We start from the raw sequence: 25,297 nt of genomic DNA on the forward strand, positions 1-25,297 counted from the left end.
GCCATCTGTGCCAAGCTCTGAAGTTGCCTCCTAAAACCCTGTCACATCAGACTTCCTTTTCAGATAGGCCTCTGAACATATCTATTCAATTTCATCTCCACAAACTTTAAACTTCCTTGTGACTCCGTGGGCTTCCACGAGGTGCTCTGGTTCATCGGTGTAAATTGCCCCTAGTAAGCAGTTGAAGTAGAATCTGGGGAAGGGACCAGGGAGTTGATGGCAATGAGGGGAGAATATAAAATGGGATTATAGTGAGTGGGTAGTTGATGTTTGGTGCAGACACAGTGGGCCGAAGGACCTGTTTCTGAGCCACATCTTTCTATGACTAAAGTGAGTGGTGAAAACTTGATGTCTTCTGTAGGTCCATGTTTGATTAGATTCCCTTAAAGTAGCTTGTATCATTTATCTACATTAAAGATGCAATACAAATGCCAATACAGTTGTTAAAAGTTAATGGATTTCATCTGCCCTGGCCTTAGCAGCAGAATCACAAAGTGACAACCACCAAAACATGCATAGCTACCATATAGCTGAAGTTAAAGATAAGGAAGTGGGTGGGGTGGGGGAGGTTTAGTGAGAGCAACTGAGCCAATGGCAAAATAAACAAAAATTAAGCCATATGGAGGAACAGCCTATGGGCTTAGGACCTGGCTTATGCCCGGTATATTCAGTAATTAGATAACTCACACCACTTTCATGTTGTTACATGAACAACAGCTACCTGGTAGCAGGATTCCAGCAGGAAGTAAATGCCTAACGTCAAGGTATAAAAAAACACATACTGCAATGGCCTTTCCAGATAGCAATAGATAGGCAAATAAAATAAGCATAGCTTTCATAACCTTGCAATAAAACCTATGCCAATGTTTTCAGTAAGAGGACCTCAAGAACCTGTAAAACACAGCACATACACACTTAGTACTGTGCATAAGTCTTAAGTTGTATATACATACTACTTTGATAATAAATGTACTTTAAGTACCCCAGTCCTTGTGTTTTTGTGCATAGGTAAGACTCTTGGCTTTGTTTCCACTTTAGAGGAATGGCTTTTTGGCAGCAACTCTTCCATGAAGACCACTTATGACAGGACTTCTCCGGACTGTAGAGGTATACTTAGGTTCCAGTGGTTTGTGAGAGCTCAGGGCTGATAGTCGTCCCAGACTTCTGATTCAGAAGGGACATCAGTTTGATGTATCCTCATCTGCTAGTTTCCACGGCTGAATACTGTGTTTCTGGTGCTCAACCTTGCACATTTCTTTGTGCTTCTTCAGAAGAGTGGACAGCACATCCGGTCTGCTGTAAAATTTCTGCTTGGGAGAGACCTTGCTGATGCAGGACGACCATCTTGTGTCTTGTTGCTATGCTCACTCTTGCCATGGTGTAAGAATTGATGACTTCAAGGTTAAACTGCCACATGTGCCACACCTTCACCTTTTAGTTTGGGTGTACTTCACCCAGTTTGATTCCTTCCACACCCGTTTCTGTTTCAGTTGATCAGTTTAGTTTATTCAACTCATTATGTCATTGATCATTCACCTGCTTGTTCTCTTTGTTTAATCATGCACTGGGCTAGATACCTACAAAGTAATCAAGTTTTTATTTGAAATGTGGTCCATTGCTTAATATGTTACTTTCATTAACAAAGTACAAAAATTTCTCTGTAAAACATTTAATTTTTTGGAAAATGAATGTTTGGAAATCTAAAGTTTGCTCTTTTCTACTGACACACTAATGCAGAAGGCAAAAAGTAATCACCAAAACCAAAAAGAAACCTAGGATGCCTACGAGTTTTGCACAGTACTGTGTATACATTTATGGCAAGATAGTGATCCAGCTACTTCACAGGTTCAATCCCCACTTCCAGCGCTGTCTTGTCTGGAGTCTGTAGTACGTGCTCCCCGGCCCTGTTTCCACCAGATGCTCTGGTTTCCTCCCATGTTCCAAAGCCAGACGGGTAGATAGGTTAATTGTGTAGGTGAGTGATAGAATCTGGAGGGAGCTGATGGGAATGTGAATGTGGAGAGAATAAGCTGCGAATGAAGCAGAAAGAGTGGTAATAAGCCAGTATGGATTCAGTGGAGTGGAGGGTGAAAGACCTGCTTGCATGCCACATGATGGATTTAATACACTGGAACTTCCGCAGGAGGAGAATTTCATCATAACTCTGTTCTTCAGCAGACAGATGTGACCATAAAATAAAGACCCTAAGCACTTGTTGGAGCATCCTTTATTTATACATTTTATTTGCTTTAAACCTCAAAAACCATCAATAACATTTTCCAGCAGCACAAACGCAGAAATGTTATTTCATTGGTAGTTACACTGGCTCTCTTTTTCAAGAGCCATGTGCATCAATAATACATTTTCTCCACCACAAAATTAAATTTCAAAACATTATTTTGTACACATTGAACATAGTTTGTCTTAATATAACATAAAATAGTAAAAGATTGGCCAAAGATTCAATCTGCCCAGTTCCAATAAAGTAAAATCTGACAAAAACAAAAGGAAATCTGATATCCAAAGGTGGTGCAAAAGGGTAAAAAAAAGTATCAGAATTCAACATAAATTAAGCATAAGACTTAGTTAACAGTGTCTTTGTCTTTTGAAAACAACTTGCTTCCACCTCGGCTCTCGTGGATGCAACAATGGATTGAAGTTGCATTGCCCACAGTTTGACTTGGCATCAGTTTTAAAAACAGAATAACTAATTCTACTGAACAGAATACATATAATACTTTCCATTGAACTAGTTCAGTCACAAACTAAACTGAACTTCATTAGACAGCAATCATTTTTAGTATAAGTAATTTGTTCTCAATACACTAGCACAATTCCACCAGAGCTATTATGAACCAGCTTCCTTTACAAGGCACACTATGAACTAAGGAATAAATTTCTATTCTTTGAAGCAAAAGACACAAGAACCAATTCCCAGACCAGAACTTGCACAGACATACAAATCCTAAACACAAACACTACTGTACTTGGACATAGAGAAGCTTGATGGCCTTCCTACTAAGTCCCAGAAAGGTATTTACAAGTATTTTCTTCTGATTCATACTTAATAGCTCATGAGTTCTACTGCAGATCTCCTCAACCAAACCAACTCCATGCTAAACTACTGAAGTTTAAAACAACTTATGAGTTGGTCACTGCAATGCTTTTATTTCTGCTCTCATCTAATTAAAAAGCAAAGAGTTTGGAATTGAATACGATATTCCAGGTAAGAATTCAGCCAAAAATAATTAGTTCTTCTTCTTATTGATGAAAACTTTGATTGCACCAGTGAAATCCGCAGATAAGAGTACTTCAGTGATGTCTGCTTTCAATGCACCTAAATGAAAGCAAAATTGGAGAAAGATTTCACAATAGTTAGCATGAGCATGTCCCTGCAGGGAATAATGCCTGTACCACTATTTTGATCACTGCAGAAGTTCAAAATGTTCATCAAAAACACATGCAGCTTCCTTCCTTGTTTGTCATTTTAGTGGGGTACATCTAACCCACAGGCCATCTCCAGCCCCTGCCAAAGTGTGCTCCAACTCTCCTCAGTGAGTGGTGAGCCAGCTTCACTCCCAGTTCTCCCTACTACAGCAACCTGGTTCCTGAAACGTGCTCATATTTGATATGATTCTGTGAAGTTTAGGATGTCATTGCTCTCGTCAAGCTCTTTTGACAACTGGGTTGACATAACCCTAGTTGAAAATGTTGAGTAATTATCTGTGAATGCCCCTACTATTTATAAACTAAAAACTAAATGTCCTACCTAAAGCAATTTAGACCATTTATCTTACACCCCCAAACAGATGTGCATAACTGTATTAAGCTAAGCAATGTATCCTAATGGCCTGAATGTCACCTGATAGTTTCTTACCCCTCCATCACTAAACTAGCACACTTATGTCTCCCAAGATATCAAACCTTGATGACTGCTTTTGTTAACTGCAGCTCATCTTTCCCCTCACCCCCACCCCAGTTGCTCAAACATGTTGTAACTTTAAACTCATGTTCTCCTTTTCTGATCCTCTGTTTGGATCCTTCTAGTCAGGATTGTGGCCCTGCCTGCATTTCCAGAACAACTCCTCTGAACGTCATCACTAACAGCATCCTAACCAACTAAGAGAAGCAATTTATCTCTCCTTTGTAGCATATGATGCTTTGACTCCTCTGAAGTCTTCCCAGCTGTATCGAACTAAGGGTGACCGTACTCACCTGCTTTCTACTCCAGCCAGACAAATATTTCTAATGGGTTCTCTTCCTGAATCTGCAAATTGGTGTCTGCCCTTCCAAGGACTACTCCCATTTAGCAACATGATCTCTTGATAACATTCTAGATAAAAATCTATTTTAACACGGGCTTTGACACTATCTCTCTCCATGCCTCTAAACAGTACACTGTATACATATAGCACTGCATGATTGGTCATTTTCCCCAACTAAACTGAGACCAAAGGAAAAGACAAAACTTTTATTTATTTATTTATTGAGATACAATGCAGAATAGGCCTCCGGCCCTTCAAGCCGCACCATCCAACAACACCCGATTTAATCCTAGCCCAAACACGAGACAATTTACAATGGACTAACCAGCAAGTTTTTAGACTGTGTTACATAGGCACCGATGACAACCCTATACTATCCCATATTGGAAACTAGACGTTTGGCATTCAGAGTCAGAACTGAGCTTCAAACCACACATCACCATTACTGGCAAAAATGTACATTTATATTCCCATAACGCTGCCCATCTCTGGGCCTGCCTTGGGTCTTTTGCTCATTACACATGCACATATACATCCTACCCCCACTCTCAACAATTACACTCCTGGCTGGTCTTCATTCTCTCTGTTAACTCCGGAAAAGTGTAGCTCGGGTAGTTGGTGGTTGGGTTGAGGTGTTTGCTGATCTTGGCAATACATTTGCACATTTTTCATTCCCATATGAGGAGACATCATCAGTGGTCCACAAGCCAAAAGTGCACTGAGGTCTCATCGTATGATGGCGAAATACTTGCAAATGGATTGTCAAAATCAGAGAACAACTCAACTCAACCAACAAAGTTTGCTGCCCATCTCTTTGATCAGAGTCCCATTCAATCATAACCCTGTATTAAGGATGAAGTTGCATCTTAACTGGAGGGGAACCAATATTCTGGCAAGGAGATTCACTCAGAAGGGTTTAAACTAATTTGACAGGGGATGGAAACCAGAGCACCAGGCCAGAAAGTGGAGGGATTGAGATGAAGGAATTCGACATGACCAGTAAGAACAGGCAAAAGGTAATAGACACAATAGGACAGACAGGGTGAAGTATGCATATTTTAATGCTAGGCATATTATAGGTAAAGGTTATGAACCCAGAGCATGGAACTAAGATGTTATGGCCATAACAAGAGAGAGCAAGAGAGCGAGGAATGGATGCTTAATGTTCCAGGGTTTCAATGCATTAGAAAACAGCGAGAGAAGGAGGTAAGGTGGGCTTTGAAATCAGGGATGATATCACAACTGCATTCAAAAGGAGACATAATGGAAGGCTCATCCACTGAGTCTGTATGGGTAGAACTCAAAAATAAGAAAGGTGAAATCACTATTGGGATAATGCTACAAAGCCTCCAAAAGCCACCAGAAATGGCGGAGCAAACTTGTTGAGCCAAATGGCCTAATTCTCCTCCTATATCTTATGGACATATCCTGAGAAACAGATACTCAGGCAGACTAGGGAAAGATGTAAAAACAATAGGATTGTTGTACTGGGTGACATCCATACTACAGACTGAGACCTTAGTGCAAGAGGTTTAAACGAGGTAGAATTTGTTAGGTGCATCCAAAAGGATTTCTTAAATCAATATGTAGATAATCCAACAAGGGGGGCAGATCGGATCTAGTTTTTGGAAAATAAGCCTGGCTAGGTGACTGACCTTTTCGGGGGGAAGAATAGTTAAGGAGCACTGATCACAACTTCCTGAAGTCTTAAGTTAGCTACGGATAAAGACATCGAGGTAGAGCATTAAATTGGAGCATGATAAATTACAAGGGTATTAGGCAAGGACAATGTAGAGTTAATTGGGAATAGCTGTTTAGCTGTTTCTAGGTGGAGGATGTTTATATCTATTTACATACAGAGAGAGGCAAGAGATGAGATTGCTGGCATCTGGACAAGGTCACTCATGCAGAAGATACAGGGGTCCATGACGAATTGGCCATTTGGATGAGGGTAGTAATTGATCGCACTATTCTGGCTGGAGGTCTGCGACTGAGATGTACAGGAAAATGACTGGATGAAAATGAACTACGTCTGCAGATGATACAAAGACTTGTGATGTTGTGGATAGCAAATAAAACCACTAAATGAAACAACAGGATACAGATCAGTTTTAAATATGGGCAGAGAAAAGGCAGATGGAGTTTAACCCAGCTAAATGTGAAGTGTTGCACTTTAGAAGATCAAATGTAAAGTACAAACGTAAATGTAAAAAGTATTAATGGCAAGATCCTTAATAATGTTGACATGCAGAGAGATTTTGGGGTCCAAGTCTAGCTCTCAGAAGATGGCCACACAGACTGATAAGATGTTACAGCAGCTATGACATTTTTATTAGTTGAGGAACTGACTTCAAGAGTTGGGAAATTATGATGCAGCTTTATAAAACTCTAGTTAGGTTGCATCTGGAGTACTGTGTTCACTTCTGGTTGCTCCATTATAGGAAAGATGTGGAGATTTTGAAGAAGGTACAGAGGAGTTTTACCAGAATGCTGCCTGGATTACAGAGCGCTTGCTATAAGGAGACATTCGATAAACTCTAGAGCGTCAGAGGTTGAGAGGAGATCAGATACGTTTTACAACATTATAAGAAGCATAAACTAGAAAAGTCATCATCTTTTTCCTAGGGTTGAAATATCAAATACTAGAGATTATGCATTTAAGAGAGGGCTAAGTTCAAAGGTGATGTGTGAGGTTTTTTTTAAAACAGGGAGCGGTAGGTGCCAGAGTTGGTGGTGGAGGCAAATATGAAAGGAGCAATCAAGATGCTCTTAGATAGGCACATGAGTGTAATGGAAATGGAAGGATGTGTTGGACATTTGATAACAATTTTAGTAGTTTGACAGAACATTGTGGGCCAAAGGACCTGTTCCTTTGCTGTACTGTTCTATGTGTTTGCTGGTTAAGCTACGTCTTCCTGTGATAATCCTTCCATTGCGTCATTCTTTTGCTCCTATTTCTTTTAACCATAGAACTCTCTCAATAACTGTACTCTTCTAATTTTGGGCTCGAGCACACCTGAAAGTTATTGTTCTAGCACGACTTCACTTAAATTCTTATCTGAAATATACTCAACCTCTCCCCAACTCTTCCTTGTTGAAACCATCTCTTTTACTATACATTGGTCAAATGTTCTTATTTGATTTGATGCCAATACCTTGCAGTTTCATCTGCATGAAGAGCACTATATAAAAAGTGGTCAAATGTGTTCTCAATGTTGACTTCTTCAATGCTGCTGCTAAATCTGTGATGAAGACTAGCCTCTGTAGAAATTAGACCCATGGGATAACAACCTCAAGCGGCTGAAGGAATTGACCACCATCAAAGCCACCCACAGATGTTCCAAGCACATTTACAATGTGACATTCATGCTAAATGCCCACAAATTAGTGAACAAGAGTGCAACAAAAGAACACTATGTTTATTAGTCAAAGCAATTTCTAGTACATAGCACAACAAATAGATAACTTACCAGAAGGTATGTTATCTGTATTAATACCCAAGGCATCACTCTCTGCTTTCTCTGCCTGAGGAACATCAGACAGCATCAAACTTGGATTTGGTGCAAAGATTGCTGAAGTCACAACTGCATTATGGGCTACAAAAAGAGAAACAATTAACTACAGAATGAAGACTAACTTTGCATACATATATTCAAAATATAGGTTTGTCATGGTGTCGTTATTCAAATGCTGTCTTCTGGCTACGACCTTGATTCAGCGGGGAGATTACACTTTTTCAAGTACATTTTGAGAACGTCCCAGCCCTTTCCTCTGTCCACCTGGTAATCTCTTTCTATGAGAGCTCAGAATAAAATTCTGAATTTGGAAGTCAAGGATTATGCAGACAAGTGATACGGCTTGTCCAGCAGAGTCAAATGAGACAAATAAGGCCTCAATACTAGGGATGTGGGCCTGGGAGCGGTCAGACATTAGCTTGCTTATCCAGGAATTGGAATTGGTTCATTATTGTCACAAGTACTGAGATACAGTGAAAAGCCCATCTTATATACTGTTCATACTGATCAAAATATTACAACAGTGTATTGAGGTAGTACAAATACATCACAGGAAACAGTGCAGTGCAAGTAAATAAAGTGCATGGTAATAACAAGGTATTGTGAGGTCGACAGTCTATATTACGGTACTAGGGAACCATTTAAAAGTCTTACAACAGTGGAGTAGAAGCTGTCCTCGAGCTACATAGAATGCACTTTCAGGTGTTTTATTTTCTGCCAATGAAAAGGGGAGAAGAAAGAATGACCAGGGTGCAGGGTGGACAGAGTCCATGCAGGGGAGGTAGATTTTCATGATGTGTTGATCTGTATCCATAACTCTGCAGTTTCATGTGGTCACAGAACCAGCTGTGATGCATCTAGATAAGGTGTTTGGCATGTCCTTGTTGACTCTTACCAAAAGCTGATAAGGATTAACAGGAACATGTGAAATTTCTTTAACCTCCTGAGGAAGTAGAGATGCTGGTGAGCATTCTTACCCATGGCATCTATGTGGTCAGACCAGGACAGGCTACTGGTGATGTTCAATCCTAGGAACTTGAAGCTCTCAACCACAGCACAGTGGATGTGGACAGCAGCAAGTGCACTGCTCCCCATCCTGAAGTCATGTTCTTTTGTTTTGTTGACAGTGAGGGGAATATTGTTGTCATGGCACTACGGTACTAGCCTCCCAACTCCTTTCTGTACTCCGATTCATGGTTATTTGATATACGGCCCACTACAGTGGTATTACCTGCACATGGGTAAATGGATTCAGAGCAGAATCTGGGCACACAGTCATGTGGGCATGAGTAGTAGTGTAGAGGGCTGAGGACTCAGCTGTTGTGGAGCGCCAGCAACCATGGTGGGGGCGTTATTGCCTAACCTGGCTGATTGCAGTGTATTGGTCAGGAAGTCAAGGATCCAGTTGGAGAAGGTGGGGTTAAGTCCCAGGTTTCAGAGTTTGATTACAAGTTTTCTTGAAACTGCACTCAGTGGCCACTTTATCACATACAGACGCTCATTAACGGAAATATCTCATCATGTGGCAGCAACTCAGCACAAAAGCATGCAGACAGTCAAAATGGTTCAGTTGTTGTTCAGGGTAAATATCAGAATGGGGAAAGAAAAGTGATCTAAGTGACTGTCAGTGGAATGATTGTTCATGCCAGACAGGGTGGTTTGATTATCTCAAAAACTGATTTCCTGGGATTTTCATGTACAACAGAGTTTACAGAGAATGATGCAAAAATTCTGTGGGCATAAACGCCTTGTTGGTAAGACAGGTCAAAGGAGAAAGGTTCAATCTGACAGGAAGGCAACAGGAACTCAAATAACCACGTGTTACTACAGTGGTGTGCAGAACAGCATCACTGAATTCACAACACGTTGAACCTTGAAGTGGAAGGGCTACAGCAGCAGAAGACCACAAACACTTAGCCACTTCATTAGCCGTGGAGGTACCGAATAAAGTAACCACTAAGAGTATAGTATTGAAGGACAGCCTGTAGTCAATCCTTTCTGTCCAGACGCTCAAGACACAAGTATAAGGTCAGGGAAATGGTGTCCGCTATGGACCAGTTTCAGCCGTAGATGAATTGCGGTGAGCTGACGTTATCTGGGAGGCTGGATTTAACATGTGCCATAAGCAGCCTCCTGAAGCTCTTCATGATGGTGGATGTCTGCTAATGGGCAATACTTCCTAAGACAAATTACCTTATTTTTCTTTGGTACTGGTATGATATGCTCTTCTTAAACCAGGTGGGAATCTCAGACTGAAGCAGGAGGAGGTTAAAATGCCTTCAAATACCCTACCAGATGATCTGTATAGGATTGAAGGACACAGCCAGGGCCACCAACTCATCCAGTTGTGGATTCACTCTACAGAAGACTGATTTTTGTCCACAATGGTGACTGTGGGGTCAGGAGTATCGTCAGGCTTTCAGGGAGGCTGCTTCTCTTTTGTTCAAAGTGTGCAAAGAATATACTAAGTTCATTGGGAAGGGATGTGCTGTTAGTGATGATGCTGCTCGATTTTATTTTGGAACCCATTATAATACTTAAGCACTGTCACAACTAATGGCTGGTCTGCAACATGCTTTTGGACTGGTAGTATCTCTCGGCAATCTCGGTTTCCTGTAAAGGTCAAATTTACCTGATTTGAATGCTGGAGTCCTAAGCTAGTAGGGAGTGGATCTCCCATATTTCTCCTGGGGTATCCACTTTATTTTCTTTGGTACACACTTCTCAACATATCAGCTGATGAAGTTCAAAACGGTGATGGCGCATAAAAGCTGGCAGATGAGGTTCTAAACATGGACCAATCTACTGACTCAAAGCAGTCGTGCATAAGCTCATCCATTTCCTCAGACCAGCACTGAATGACTTTCAGTACTGGATCCTCACGTTTCAGCTTCTGTTTGTATGCAAGGAGGAGTACAGCCTGGTGGTCAGAGTTAGCAAAGTGTAAAAGGGGAGGGGGTGGTTCAGTAGATATCTTTGGTGTTTGTATAGCAATAATCAAAGGTGTTTAGGCCCCTAGTAGGGCAGGAGATGTGCTCATATTTTGGTAACACAATCTTGAAGTTGACCTGGTTGAAATCACTGACAAAGATGAAGGCAGCCTCAGGATATCCTGTTTCAAGGATGCTGACCATACAGTATCGTTCGTTAAGTGTAGGCTTCATATCCGTCTGGTGCAAGATGAAGACTACCATCAGGATAGCTGAACTGAACACCCATGGCGAGTAGAATGAGCCATTAGATATTGCAAGCAGGGTGAGCAAGAACCTGCCAGTACCACAAGGAGCTGATTAAGAAGCAGACCCTTTCACATGAAACTTTGCCTGAGAATGTCATATGGTCCATCTGGTGAACTGAGAACTCCTTAGGTTATATGGTGCAGTCTGGCAAAACAGACGCAAGTTACATTTCGTCAGTAGTCCCCCAAGTTCTCTGTGGTAGGTCAGTCTTGCCCTTAGTTCATCAACTTTGTTTTCAATGGGCTGAATGTTGTCAGAACTAAGCAGGGGAGACTGAATGGGGGAGGGGGAGGGGGTGGTTCTTGAATCCATGCTGTTTCAGCATCACCTGCAGCCCAGCCTCTTACCATACCTCAGAAGGAAGTGGCTGCATCTGGTCAGTCCTGGACATCCCGGAGTGGAGCTAGCTGTACTGGAAGCTAAGTAAGTGCTTACGGACCAGACTGGAAGACCTGGAGTGGATTCAACTGGCCTGTCAGGTAAGTTGTTGTCCTACACTAGCAGAAGGTCCTGAAGAGGAGGGAGCTGGCCTAGCAAGCAAGTGGGGAGAATCTAAGGGGAGCCTTCACGTCAGGACTTGGCCCCTTGTGTTCTCCAGGGTTGGGTTTCTGTTCTACAGGGGCCCCAGGCCAGTGGTTTAGGAGAAATTTGTAGCAATTTTGCAAATTTGAAGAATTTTGTACCAATACCAATGAGCAGCATCTCTAGTGCTTTGCTGCAACTTGTCCAAATCTCAGCACTGTACATGTGAGCAATATTCACTGCTGTTTGGCCGTCTGAGGAAAAGCTGACAGTCTACCAAAGGTCATGCTGGTACAATTTCAAGCTCCTTCTGAATTTCATCACTTAAATATCTTCGCTGGAAGATGGCTTCTCAGATACAAAATGCTCTGATTAAAGATTTTCATGCTGAAACATAAACATGGTTTCTCTTTCCAGAGGTGATGATCTGCTGAATATTTCTTGTTTTCACAATTAGATGGTAATACAGGCTCTACATGGATTCCTGACAGGATCTTCCCTAAACCTACCCATTTAGATAAAATGGGCAGGTTTAGCGGGAAAGGATTATGGTTGTATTACCAAATCAAATTGTGAAAGTAAGCGTCTTGGACTAACTTTTCAAAAACTTCCACACATCCACACAATTCATTCCTGACTAAACCTGCCTACCAAGCAAGGTTCTCTGAAGACAACCATCTAAGGATTCCTACTCCTTTGCATTTCATACCCACGTAAACCGAGTGATTGATTAATAACCTTCCCTCATAGACGTGGGTCATCGCCAAACATTATGGCCAAAGATGCTAATACTGAAATGCTGATTTGAAAGGCATTCTAAGCTTCTGATTAAGACATCTGTCTGACACAGTCACCTTGGATTAGTAACCTCCTTCAATAATGTTAATCCAGATCTATTCAATAGGATTTAGAAGCTCCTTCAAACCCGAGTACTTCATGTCATTGCTAATTATTGTTTAAAATAAATGACATTTTAAAACTTAAATGAAAGAAACCTGTAATCTTTTGTAATCACATGGTTTAGCAAGTAAGTGGATTCATAGAGATTTTAGACATTAGCTGCAAGAGAGATTTCTACTATTTTTTTAAATCCTCCACTTTATTAAGCACATCTGTATTCCACCTGACAAAAGCAGAGTTTCCTGGTAGCCAACCATTTTAACTCCTATCCCCATTCCAGTTCTGACACGTTGGTCCATGACCTCCTCTTCTGCCATCATGAGGTGATTGACAGTATGGAGGATCAACACCTTGTATTCCATTTGGGTAGCCTCCAACTTGATGGCATGAACATCGCTTTCTCATTCCAGTAATTTTTTTTTCCTTTTAAAAAAAAAACCTTTTCCCTTCAACTTCCTCCTCCTTTCATTCCCCACGGCCCCTTACCTCTTCTAGCCTGCCTATCACCTTCCTCTGGTGCCCCTCCTTCTTCCACTTACCTGACCCTTTACCTTTCCCATCCACCTGGCTTCACCTCTTAGTTTGTACTCCTTACCCTCCCCCACCTTCTTACCCTGGTGTCTTCCCCATTACTTTCCAGTCTTTTTGAAGGGACTCAGCTCGAAATGGTAGCTGCTTATTTAATTTTCATAAGCTGCTGCCTGACCTGCTGAGTTCCTCCAGCGTTTTGTGTCTGTTGCTCTGGATTTCCAGCATCTACAGAATCTCTTGTGTTTAAATACTTTTAAACGTTTTTCAGAAAAACCAGAACTTCAAGAAGTTTGGAGACAAACCAGTTTGGTGTTAGGTATCCTTAACAGATTATGATTAAGTAATTTCAATTACCTTTAATTCCTTCCCAGAAGTCATTGCGATCTCTTCTTACTGAAGCAAACTTACTGACATCATGGTAAGTACACCAAATATAAATGTACTTGTCTTCAGATCCACTTATGATATATGTATAATCATGACTGAAAATAAAATTTACAAGGCATGTGAAAATGCATAATTTCAGAGGAACACTTCCAAAAGTATATTTAAATTTAAAATATGCCTTAAGTGATAATCATCCAAGCATGGCTACAGAATAGCAATGTGCAGTGAGTGACGAAGCCATGAAAAAAAATTTCCTTACCTGAAACTTGCTTTGATTTGGCTGCTACTATTCATATAGCCTTTATATTTCATAGAAATGGACAAATCTCTAAGATCATACAGGCGAATTCTTGAATCATTGGAGGTCACAAGGATCTAAATTCAAGAATTCAAAATATTAAGATACACTTTTAATGAAACAAAAGTAAGCATTAGATTCTGCTTCCTAACAATTGATTACAGACCTTATTTTCACCAGGCAATGGTTCAATGCCTGTAATTTTTCTCCCAACTCTGTTTCTCCCTCTTGTGGAGCGGACATGTATCTGTGTATGGTACTTCAAATGCTGGACAGAATAATTCAGAAATAAAAAATTACATTGCCTGTTTCATTTAAATAATTGTATTGCGACAAATTGTAAATGACAAGAACCTGCAATGCTTACAAAACATAACACAATCCCTCAAGAATTGCGTACACTCGCTTTGTACCCAGGATGCATTCCCCAAAACTAGAGTGCTAATGGAATCAACACTAAAAGAGGCATTATGTCATTGTAGAGATTTAAATTGCTGATGCTACCATATTGGGAACGACTGGAGGGCTGAGCCCTCATCTGGGGCCCCCACGGCAATGACATTGAAAAAGAAAACAAGAGAAATTCTGCGGGTGCTGGAAATCCAAGCAACACACACAAAATGCTGAAGGAACTCAGCAGGCCAGACAGCATCTATGGAAAAGAGTACAGTCGATGTTTCGGGCTGAGACCCTTTAGCAGGACTGGAGAAAAGAATGTGAGGAGTCTGAGTAAGAAGATGGCAGTGGGGGGAGGGAGGAAGAAACACAAGGTGATTGGCGAAACCAGGAGGGGTGAAGTAAAGAACTGGGAAGCTGAATGGTGAAAGAGATACAGGTCTGGAGAAGGGGGAAATCTGATAGGAAAGGGCAGAAGGCCATGGAAGAAAGAAAGGGGGAGGAGCCACCAGAGAGAGGTGATGGGCAGGTAAAGAGATAAGTGAGAGAGGGGGGAATGGGGAATGGTAAAGGGAGCAATGGCAAGTGGGGGGGGGGGGGGGGAGAGAATTACCAGTAGAGAATTGATGTTCATGCCATCAGGTCACCCAGACGGAATACAAAGGTGTTGTTCCTCCAACCTGATTGTGGCCTCATCACGACAGTAGAGGGGGCCATGGACTGACATGTCAGAATGGAGGGTAGAATTAAAATGAATGGCCACTGGGTGATCCCGCTTTTTATGGTGGACAGAGTGTCGGTGCTCGGCAAAGCGGTCTCCCAACCTAAGTCAGGTCTCACTGATATATAGGACACTGCGAGCACCGGAAACAATAGATGACCCCAAAAGACTCACAGGTGAAGTGTCGCCTCACCTGGAAGGACTGTTTGGGGCCCTGAATGGTAGTGAGGGAGGAGGAGTAGGGGCAGTGTAGCACTTGTTCCGCTTGCCAGGAGGGATGAATGGAGAAGGGAGTTGTGTAGGGAGTGATTCTTGCAGAAAGCAGAAAATGAGGGGGGAGGGAGGGAACGATCTCCTTGATGGTGGGATCCCGTTGGAGATGACGGAATTTATGGAGAAGCTCGAAATGAAATTGAAGTAATCTTTCTGTGCTAGCCTTAGTGTGGAGTGACATAACATGCAATTACTGCCTATAAGAGCTGAAGAGAAAGGTGCAGCTACTCAGATGTGAGGCTCAGGACTGCACATTAGGTGGTATAGTAAGGATGAACAGCAGCTTCTCAATGCGTTGACACTACACACCTTTTGAATTATATTTTATTAACTTATTTATGGTAATATTTTGTTTTATATGTTGTGTGTGATATATGCTTTGTGGGTGCACTGTAGTCTGGAGGAACATTGTTTCGTTTTGTTGTAAATATGTACAGTTAGATGACAATAAACTTGAACTTAAAGTGATGACGTTTGAAGTATCAAGAGGTACATATCTGAATACCTGCACCGCTTACTGAAAACAATCAGCACTCTGCTGGATAGCCAAGCGGGGTACCAGCATATTGCAAAATATAGGGACAAAAAGGCACTGAAACAATATTGACAATAAAACAAAAATCACCTCTGTGTCATAGAAGATGCATCTGCCATCATAAGTGCCAATCACAGCATATTTGCCATTCTGGCAGAAGTTTGCTGCTGTTATTAATTTAGTCTGTCCATCAATTTCATTCCAAAGTGCTACCTTCTTATCAGGAATGTTCCACAGACGAAGTTTCCCATCAAGTGATCCACTTAAGAAGTACCTGTCATCCTGAAAAAAATAAATTTCATCAAGGGTGGGATTGAACAACCTCATTCAAACCTGTATGGCTTAATTTTATCTTGGTTTGACAAGAGAAAGTGAAATAAACCAACTGAGCCATGGAGAAACACAATGGAGGAACAACAGGGTCTTGTGGGTTAGACAACATCTCTGGAAGGAGATGGACAGCTGATGTTTTGTGTCAAGACCCTTCTTCTGGACTAGAAAGAGAAGATGGTCAGTGTTATAAGATGGAGGGACGTAAAACATAGAAGCAGAGCAGCATAGTACAGATCCTTTGGTCCACAATGTGGTGCCCACCTTTTGACCTACTCCAAGATTAACCTAACCCTTCTCCCCCCACACAGGCACATCAAAGAATACAAAATGGAGGAGTATCTAGCAGTCTCTCAAATGCCCTTAATGCAGTAGCCTCTACCAGCTTTGGCAGCAGTGCATGCAAAGCATTGACCACTGTCCGTGTAAAATGAACTACCTCCGGTATCTTTGCCGTGCTTTCCTCCAATCACCTTAAATTTTTATTTATTTTTATTAAGTCTTTATTAAGTCAAAAAAGGCATCAGAAATCCACTCCATGCTTCTTATAATCTTATATACCTCTACCATCTCATCCTCCATCACTCCAAAAAGAAAAGCTGTCACTTGCTCAACCTATCTTCGTAACACTGATTCTTGAGACTTTGGCAAAAACATGTCCCACTAAGAAAAGTGCCAATTCCATTGAAAACGAGTAACATTTTCTTATTTAAAATAATCAGGGTTGATCATCTGAGGGTCTTTTGCACAAATGCAACATTTTTTCATATGTTTGTTTTTAATTTTATAAATTATATGATTATATGATAGCCCAATATTTTCAACTATTCTTTAACAATAAGAGCAAACATTTTGCATGCTACTTACCCTTGGGTGAAAAGCTATAGCAGTGACAAAGTCTATATGCTGAAAGCAACACAAGCATTCCCTCCGTGATATATGCCATAAGCGAACTGTCTTGTCCATGGAAGAAGACAGCAGAAAGTAGTTCTAGGAGGATTTAAAAAAAAAATGTCAGCGTTATTGTCTTCCACAGTATATACCAAAGTGCTCCGGTGTGAATAGCAGATTTTACAATAAAGGTTAGATATTCTGGAAAATAATCAGCTACACCATTTCTTTTGCTAAAAGCAACAAAAAGATTGATACCACAGCGGGAGAAAAATAGTAACTGAAGTGCTTAATTAGAGCCAATGCTTACACTTAACCAAATAACAATTATTTTCCCAAATTACATTTCTTGTTTTATTAGTCTTCCTCACATCATCCAATTAATAGAATTTCAAGGGTTGAAGAAAATCTCTTTAAAATTGAGTTGCTTGTTGCATAATGTTAGTTGCAACTTTCTACATTTAACAAATGAACATGGCTAATTTAAGGCTGCATCACCAATACCCCTGAACAGAAAATCCTACAGAAAGTAGTGGATATAGCGCAGTCCATCATGTGTAAAGCTACCCCACCACTGAGCACATCCACATTAAATGATATTGCAGGAAAGCAGCATCCATCATCAGCAACCCTCACCATCTAGGACATGAGCTCCTCTTGCTGCTGCCATCAGGAAGGTATAGGAGCCACAGGACTCACACCACCAGGTTCAGGAACAGTTATTGCCTCTCAAGCTTAAGGCTCTTGAGCCTAAAGGGGATAACTTCACTCAACTTCACTTGCCCTATCATTAAAATATTTCCACAACCAATGGACTCACTTTCAAGGACTCTCTGATACTTATTGCTTATTATTATTTATTTATTTATCTTTGTATTTGGACAACTTGTTGTCTTCTGCACTCTGGTGTAAAGCCCAAGTTGGTACAGTCTTAATTGATTCAATTATCATTATTATTCTATTATGGATTTGTTGAGTATGCCATTAAGAAAATGAATCTCATGGTTGTATATGCTGACAGATGTATTTTGATAACAATTTTACTTTGAACTTTTTTTTTGTCAATCAGAAAACCTATTGTTAAACTCCTTATGCCTCCCGTACAACAAGTGGGAGATGCTCACAATGAAATTGAGATAATATATTCAGCTTCCCATTCCCACTACCACAAAGTTCTGACTCCACCTACAGCTGCTCAGGATCTCTCCTCACCACATGTGGAATTCCTAAAAACTCATTCGTATTCCTTTGACCTAAACCACATTGTACTGATCAACCTTTCCTTCTAGTCCCCAAGATCATGTTATAAAATGTAAGGGTCATCTGCTTAAAAATCTTACCTTGTCTTGAGCATGAATGGGTTATCACTTCTAAGGTCTATACCTATCCACCTCACTAATCTAGATAGTCAAAGTTAACAAAGTAATGAAATAATATGAGAAAGTAAGAAATATTTAAACCATCCTATGCTTTCGTACTGGCAACACTTTGACAAGTTTAATCCAACCTTTCTCATCTCTCCCCTGAAAATCCACAACTTCAACAAAAGTGCCTCCAAAACTGTGCACAGTATTTCAGCTGTACAACTCCAATAAAACCTCCCTGTTATTCAGAGCACACAAAAGTCCAACATGCTGTTAAAGGTCATACAAGCTTATTAAATGGTGCCATGGATAATTTCATGCACAAAACACGGCGTCACATAGGCACAGTATATGTGAACAGTGTAGGTCTGCACTATTCCCATACCTTTGACCAAGAGAGATCCAGAAGATCAGCAGTATGCCCCTTGTATTTACAAAATGGGTGCTGCCTAAAAGGTGCAGTTTTGTCTTCAGGATCGGAATCCTCAGTTCCGCTATATGCCTAAGAAAGAAAAAGATAAATTTAGATTCTACAAGTCAACCTTCTAAACTGCACACATTCAGATTGTGTTGACAATATTTTCAAAGGATATTGATCTTAAAATAATAATTTCACTTGACATTGCTTTTACATTAATACCTATATGTTCACGAAGATAGTTCAATAAAATCTGAAAAAAGTTCTTAAGAGTTAACAAAATATATGCTCAAATGCCAAACTGTAATAGATGGATATTAAGCCTGCAGCTTAGTGGAATCATACAGCTAAAACCAGACCACACTTTAAAGCAGCCCTGGTGAATTACCTAGGAACATTACTGCATTATTTTCCTTTAAATCAGCATCATGGTAATGGAATATGCAAATATATGTAATTTTAAATTAGATTACTTCTATGATGGGAGCTGCCATTTTAGAAATGTCATTACTGCTATTTGCACATGCTCCTTGCTTCAACACAATAGCTCTTCTGTAGTTGAACGCAACAGAGCAAATCAGCAACAAAGTGGAAAAGAAAATAATTCAGAGCACACAAATCCATTAATTGCTTCGTGCTATTGCTGAAAAACTAAATTTTAACCCTATCTTTGCTTTACCTGCAAGATGAATCATATTTTTTACATACCGTGTCAGTATCAGATTTCGAAGAACTCAAGCTTTCTTGTGAGGGTGATGGTGACACACGACCTGAATGAAGTTTAAAATATCATTACCATGAACTAAGCTACAGCGCAAAATATTGATTTACGACTTAAGATCTTTAGAAAAGGTCAATAAATCAACAACATTGTTTTTGTTTCTCTACCCAAGTTGTTCAATTGTATTATATATTCAAAGCAGAGATCATAAATTCAGAATTATTTCGGTACAACCAGTTAAACCTCAATGAATCCATATCTTTTCCAAAACTACCAAGATCCACTTAAATCAAAATGACAACTATCTGCCAAGTCATCACCAAAAGAAATGAAAATGCCAGTTACCCAAAAGCCATGGCAAAACATTTGATTCTGTTTTATCTACCCTCCCAGATAACCTGAGCTCCCGTGCAAAGATTTTCTTTTCTTGGTGCATGAGATTTTAGTCACTGAAATGACTCAACAGTTTTTAAGAAAAAGGGCAAAAAATAAGTAGACACGGACCAGTTAACTGGACACCAACCGCCAGAAAAATACAAGAAGCCATAAACTATATTAATAACAACCTACTTGGAAAAGCAAAATACTTCTTTAAAAATGCTTTATAGAAGGGAAATAGTTATATTACTTTATCTTACACTCTTGGAAAATATAACTAGTGAAATAGGTATGGGGACTGCAGTCCATGCATTTCCCAGAAGCTTTAATTAAAGTGACATGAAAAAGATGAAAGGTCGTTGACCAGGACAATTAACTTTTTCTCTGTTGATTTTGTTCCTAATGATACTTGCAGTACCTACAGTATTTACTTTTGTTTCATTCGATGAGGTGGCATGCAGCTGGGGTGACAGGACAGGAATGGGTATAAAAATAACTAAATGATGTCCCACGTAAACAACAGGAATTCTGCAGATGCTGGAAATTCAAGCAACATACATCAAAGTTGCTGGTGAACGCAGCAGGCCAAGCAGCATCTATAGGAAGAGGCGCAGTCGACGTTTCAGGCCGAGACCCTTCGTCAGGACTAACTGAAGGAAGAGTGAGTAAGGGATTTGAAAGCTGGAGGGGGAGGGGGAGATGCAAAATGATAGGAGAAGACAGGAGGGGGAGGGATAGAGCCGAGAGCTGGACAGGTGATAGGCAAAAGGGGATACGAGAGGATCATGGGACAGGAGGCCTAGGGAGAAAGACGGGGGGGGGGGTGACCCAGAGGATGGGCAAGAGGTATATTCAGAGGGACAGAGGGAGAAAAAGGAGAGTGAGAGAAAGAATGTGTGCATAAAAAGGAGTAACAGCTGGGGTACGAGGGGGAGGTGGGGCCTAGCGGAAGTTAGAGAAGTCAATGTTCATGCCATCAGGTTGGAGGCTACCCAGACGGAATATAAGGTGTTGTTCCTCCAACCTGAGTGTGGCTTCATCTTTACAGTAGAGGAGGCCGTGGATAGACATGTCAGAATGGGAATGGGATGTGGAATTAAAATGTGTGGCCACTGGGAGATCCTGCTTTCTCTGGCGGACAGAGCATAGATGTTCAGCAAAGCGGTCTCCCAGTCTGCGTCGGGTCTCACCAATATATAAAAGGCCACATCGGGAGCACCGGACGCAGTATATCACCCCAGTCGACTCACAGGTGAAGTGATGCCTCACCTGGAAGGACTGTTTGGGGCCCTGAATGGTGGTAAGGGAGGAAGTGTAAGGGCATGTGTAGCACTTGTTCCGCTTACACGGATAAGTGCCAGGAGGAAGATCAGTGGGGAGGGATGGGGGAGACGAATGGACAAGGGAGTTGTGTAGGGAGCGATCCCTGCGGAAAGCAGAGAGAGGGGGGAGGGAAAGATGTGCTTAGTGGTGGGATCCCGTTGGAGGTGGCGGAAGTTACGGAGAATAATATGTTGGACCCGGAGGCTGGTGGGGTGGTAGGTGAGGACCAGGGGAACCCTATTCCTAGTGGGGTGGTGGGAGGATGGAGTGAGAGCAGATGTACGTGAAATGGAGGAGATGCGTTTAAGAGCAGAGTTGATAGTGGAGGAAGGGAAGCCCCTTTCTTTAAAAAATGAAGACATCTCCCTCGTCCTAGAATGAAAAGCCTCATCCTGAGAGCAGATGCGGCGGAGATGGAGGAATTGCGAGAAGGGGATGGCGTTTTTGCAAGAGACAGGGTGAGAAGAGGAATAGTCCAGATAGCTGTGAGAGTCAGTAGGCTTATAGTAGATATCAGTGGATAAGCTGTCTCCAGAGACAGAGACAGAGACAGAAAGATCTAGAAAGGGGAGGGAGGTGTCGGAAATAGACCAGGTAAACTTGAGGGCAGGGTGAAAGTTGGAGGCAAAGTTAATAAAGTCAACGAGTTCTGCATGCGTGCAGAAAGCAGCGCCAATGCAGTCGTCGATATAGCGAAGGAAAAGTGGGGGACAGATACCAGAATAGGCACGGAACATAGATTGTTCCACAAACCCAACAAAAAGGCAGGCATAGCTAGGACCCATACGGGTGCCCATAGCTACACCTTTAGTTTGGAGGAAATGGGAGGAGCAAAAGGAGAAATTATTAAGAGTAAGGACTAATTCCGCTAGACGGAGCAGAGTGGTGGTAGAGGGGAACTGATTAGGTCTGGAATCCAAAAAGAAGCGTAGAGCTTTGAGACCTTCCTGATGGGGGATGGAAGTATATAAGGACTGGACATCCATGGTGAAAATAAAGCGGTGGGGGCCAGGGAACTTAAAATCATCGAAAACTTTAAGAGCGTGAGAAGTGTCACGAACATAGGTCGGAAGGGATTGAACAAGGGGTGATAAAACAGTGTCGAGGTATGCAGAAACGAGTTCGGTGGGGCAGGAGCAAGCTGAGACAATAGGTCGGCCAGGACAGGCAGGTTTGTGGATCTTGGGTAGGAGGTAGGAACGGGAAGTGCGGGGTGTGGGAACTATAAGGTTGGTAGCAGTGGATGGGAGATCCCCTGAGCGGATAAAGTCGTTGATAGTGTGGGAGACAATGGCCTGGTGCTCCTTGGTGGGGTCACGATCGAGGGGTAAATAAGAGGAGGTATCCGCGAGTTGTCGCTGTGCCTCGGCAAGGTAGAGGTCAGTACGCCAGACTACAACAGCACCCCCCTTATCAGCGGGTTTAATAATAAGGTTAGGATTAGTGCAGAGGGAGTGGAGAGCAGAGCGTTCCGAAGGAGTGAGGTTGGAATGGGGACAAGGTGCGGTGAAGTCGAGACGGTTGATGTCCCGTCGGCAGTTGGCAATAAAGAGATCCAGAGCAGGCAGAAGACCACAGCGGGGTGTCCATGAAGAAGAGGAGGGTTGAAGACGGGAGAAGGGGTCATCGGTGGGGGTGGAAGAGTCCTTGCCGAAGAAGTAGGCTCGGAGACGGAGACGGCGGAAGAGAAGTTCCGCATCATGGCGAACACGGAACTCGCTGAGGTGTGGGCGAAGGGGGACAAACGTGAGGCCCTTACTGAGAACAGAGCGTTCTGCCTCCGACAGTTGAAGGTCGGAGGGGATGGTAAAGACCCGGCACGGATGAGAGCTGGGATCAGAGGGGGGAGGGGGGAGGCTGCGGGTGTCAATGGAGAGGGGAGGGTTGGGGTGAGAGGTAGATGGAGCCTCTGAGGGCCCAGGAGTTGACGGTGGGATCTGAGGAAGACGGGGCTGCGGAGTGGTGGTGGGGGAAGGGGAGACGGGAGTCACAACAGCAGCACATAAAGACCCGGCCTGGAGTTCAAGGCTGGAGTCGCAGTTGGTGGTTGCACAATCGCTTCGAATGTGTCCCAGTTGTACAAGCTTCAGGAAAACCACACACTCAGAGTATCATGTGCAGTTCTGACCTTGCACTTGGAGGGACGTACTTTGCTTAGAGGCAGTGCAGTGTTGCTTCACTGGCTTGGTTCCCAGGTAAATGATTGTCCGACAAGAAGAGAGAGTACAATGGGTCATGTCCACATGGAGCTAGATCAGACATGAGTACTGAAATGCATGATTCTGAGAGGTATTGACAACTGATACTGAGAGACTATTTGCTCTGGCTGGCAGGACTCAGACATATAAGGCTTTAGGAATCAAAAGATATCTTGAGCAGTTTGATTCTTTGGATTTCTCTATTAAGCTAAGGATATTTAATTGTTGAAGGTACAACTGATGGATTTTTGCACACTTAAGGAAACAAAGGATATCGGACCGTTGGATTCTGATGTTTTAATCCAAGATCTTTTCAGAAGACAGGCAAAGGGCACAAAACTTGCTGCTTCACTGTCATTTTAATAAGAGTTGATAGAGCAAACAGAAATTGAAACAGAACGTGATAGAGGTCAACTAGTGAAGAAAGCCAAGATTAAAGAAGATCAAAATGGCACTGCTTTGTTTAGCTATTTTATACCCATAGAGATAAGGAAAATTCCATTCAAAATTATAGATAAGAATTAACCAATTAGAAAGCTACTATTCAATACTGCAGAGCCAATTTAACTAATGAGAAAGCACTGTATTTAATTAATGTAGAACAAAGGAGCTCGTTGCTTCAGGGTGTTCCAGAATTATAGTTTGTATCGCCATGAGAGGATATATGCATACAAGAACTACTTAATTATCTGCATGTATTTCAATTGTTAAACTGCAAAGAAAATAATAATTAAACAGTCTAATCTAATGAAATAGTCTAATCCAACAGGAGCAGGTGGGATGGTGGACCCAAGGAGGAAGGAATGTTTGTGCAAGCACTGAAATCAAGAATTATTTTGTTTTCTTATTTTCTTACAAATGAAAGCAGACAGTTGGTGTTAAGCTGTTGACTTCATATAAATGTTTACTTCTATAAAAAGCACCCTTCAAAATAAGCACAAAGCTATTTCACTTAACAGCAATTTCCATTTCACTCTAAAGAGTTGAATAGTCAGTAATAAACCAAATTTCTAAACAAATCCTTTCACAATATCAAAAATCAGACATTCCTCAAGTACAAACTTAAGATTAATTTGCTGAACCACGCTGTTCCTGTGATACTGTCTCTCTCCTCCCCACAGCATCTACCCTTAAAAAGATACATCATGCAAGAATGTAAATAGGCTACTCTGCAATAATCTATTACCTCAGCATCACCTTTCTGTGCTATACCACTCCCGAGTACTCCAACATCCAAAAATCTAACAACGACGGCCTTAAACGTACAAAGTGATTGAACCTCTTGGGTTGAGAATCCAAAGATTTGCTGGTCTCTGGGTGAATAAATTTCTCCTTATTCTGGTTTGCATGCCTGAACCCTTATTATGCAACTGTGACATCCGTGCCGAAGGAAATCAATTCTGAACCCACTCTGACAAGCATAGAAACATAGAAAACCTACAGCACAAACAGATCCTTGGCCCACAATGCTGTGCCGAACATGTCCTGACCTTAGAAATTCCCTTGGCTTACCCTTAGCCCTCTATTTTTCTAAGCTCCATGTACCTATCCAGGAGTCTCTGAAAAGACCCTATCGTATCCGCCTCCATCACTGCTACTGGCAGCCCATTCCACACACTCACCACCCTCTGCGTAAAAAACTTACCCCTGACTTCTCCTCTGTACCTACTTGCAAGCACCTTAAAACTCTGCCCTCTCGTGTTAGCCATTTCAGCCATGGGAAAAAGCCTCTGACTATCCACGTGATCAATGAGACCAAAAAGCCTAGGAGAATTTGTTTCTCTGTAGCGTCATTCTTCCAAACCTGAGAGTATGGACTTAGTCTGTTTAATTTCTCCTCAGATGACAAATCCACCAAACCAGGAACCACTCTATTGAATCCTGCAATGGGGATGGGGAACAAACACCCAGATTGGCAGTTGATTGGGAAAAACACAAAGCTGCGGCTGCCTCAACTTCAGTGATGTAAAGTTAATCCCAGTGCTGTCTGTGTGCAGCATGCACATCATTCCTGCCACTGCATGCGCTTCCCCTTGGCTCTGCAGTTTTATCGCACATCCCAAATAAGAGTTCACTGACATTTTAACTGGTT

The 25,297-nt window shown here is 41.8% G+C and overlaps 1 protein-coding gene across 2 annotated transcripts in view; it reads right to left on the reverse strand.

The window, feature by feature from the left end:
• Positions 1-2,223: 2,223 nt before the first annotated feature.
• Positions 2,224-25,297, reverse strand: part of wdr44 (WD repeat domain 44) — a 93,854-nt gene continuing 70,780 nt past the window's right edge. For both annotated transcript variants that reach the window (XM_063060494.1, XM_063060493.1), the window contains exons 12-20: positions 19,294-19,355; positions 18,553-18,669; positions 16,780-16,902; positions 15,673-15,864; positions 13,824-13,925; positions 13,619-13,734; positions 13,327-13,454; positions 7,736-7,861; positions 2,224-3,337 (exon numbers count right to left, since the gene is read on the reverse strand). In XM_063060494.1, the coding sequence (XP_062916564.1) occupies positions 3,249-3,337; positions 7,736-7,861; positions 13,327-13,454; positions 13,619-13,734; positions 13,824-13,925; positions 15,673-15,864; positions 16,780-16,902; positions 18,553-18,669; positions 19,294-19,355 (1,055 nt within the window). In that variant the 3' untranslated portion in view covers positions 2,224-3,248. The remainder of the gene's footprint in view (positions 3,338-7,735; positions 7,862-13,326; positions 13,455-13,618; positions 13,735-13,823; positions 13,926-15,672; positions 15,865-16,779; positions 16,903-18,552; positions 18,670-19,293; positions 19,356-25,297) is intronic.

The sequence above is a fragment of the Mobula hypostoma genome, chromosome 10, assembly GCF_963921235.1.
Source record: "Mobula hypostoma chromosome 10, sMobHyp1.1, whole genome shotgun sequence".
NCBI classification, from domain to species: domain Eukaryota; kingdom Metazoa; phylum Chordata; class Chondrichthyes; order Myliobatiformes; family Myliobatidae; genus Mobula; species Mobula hypostoma.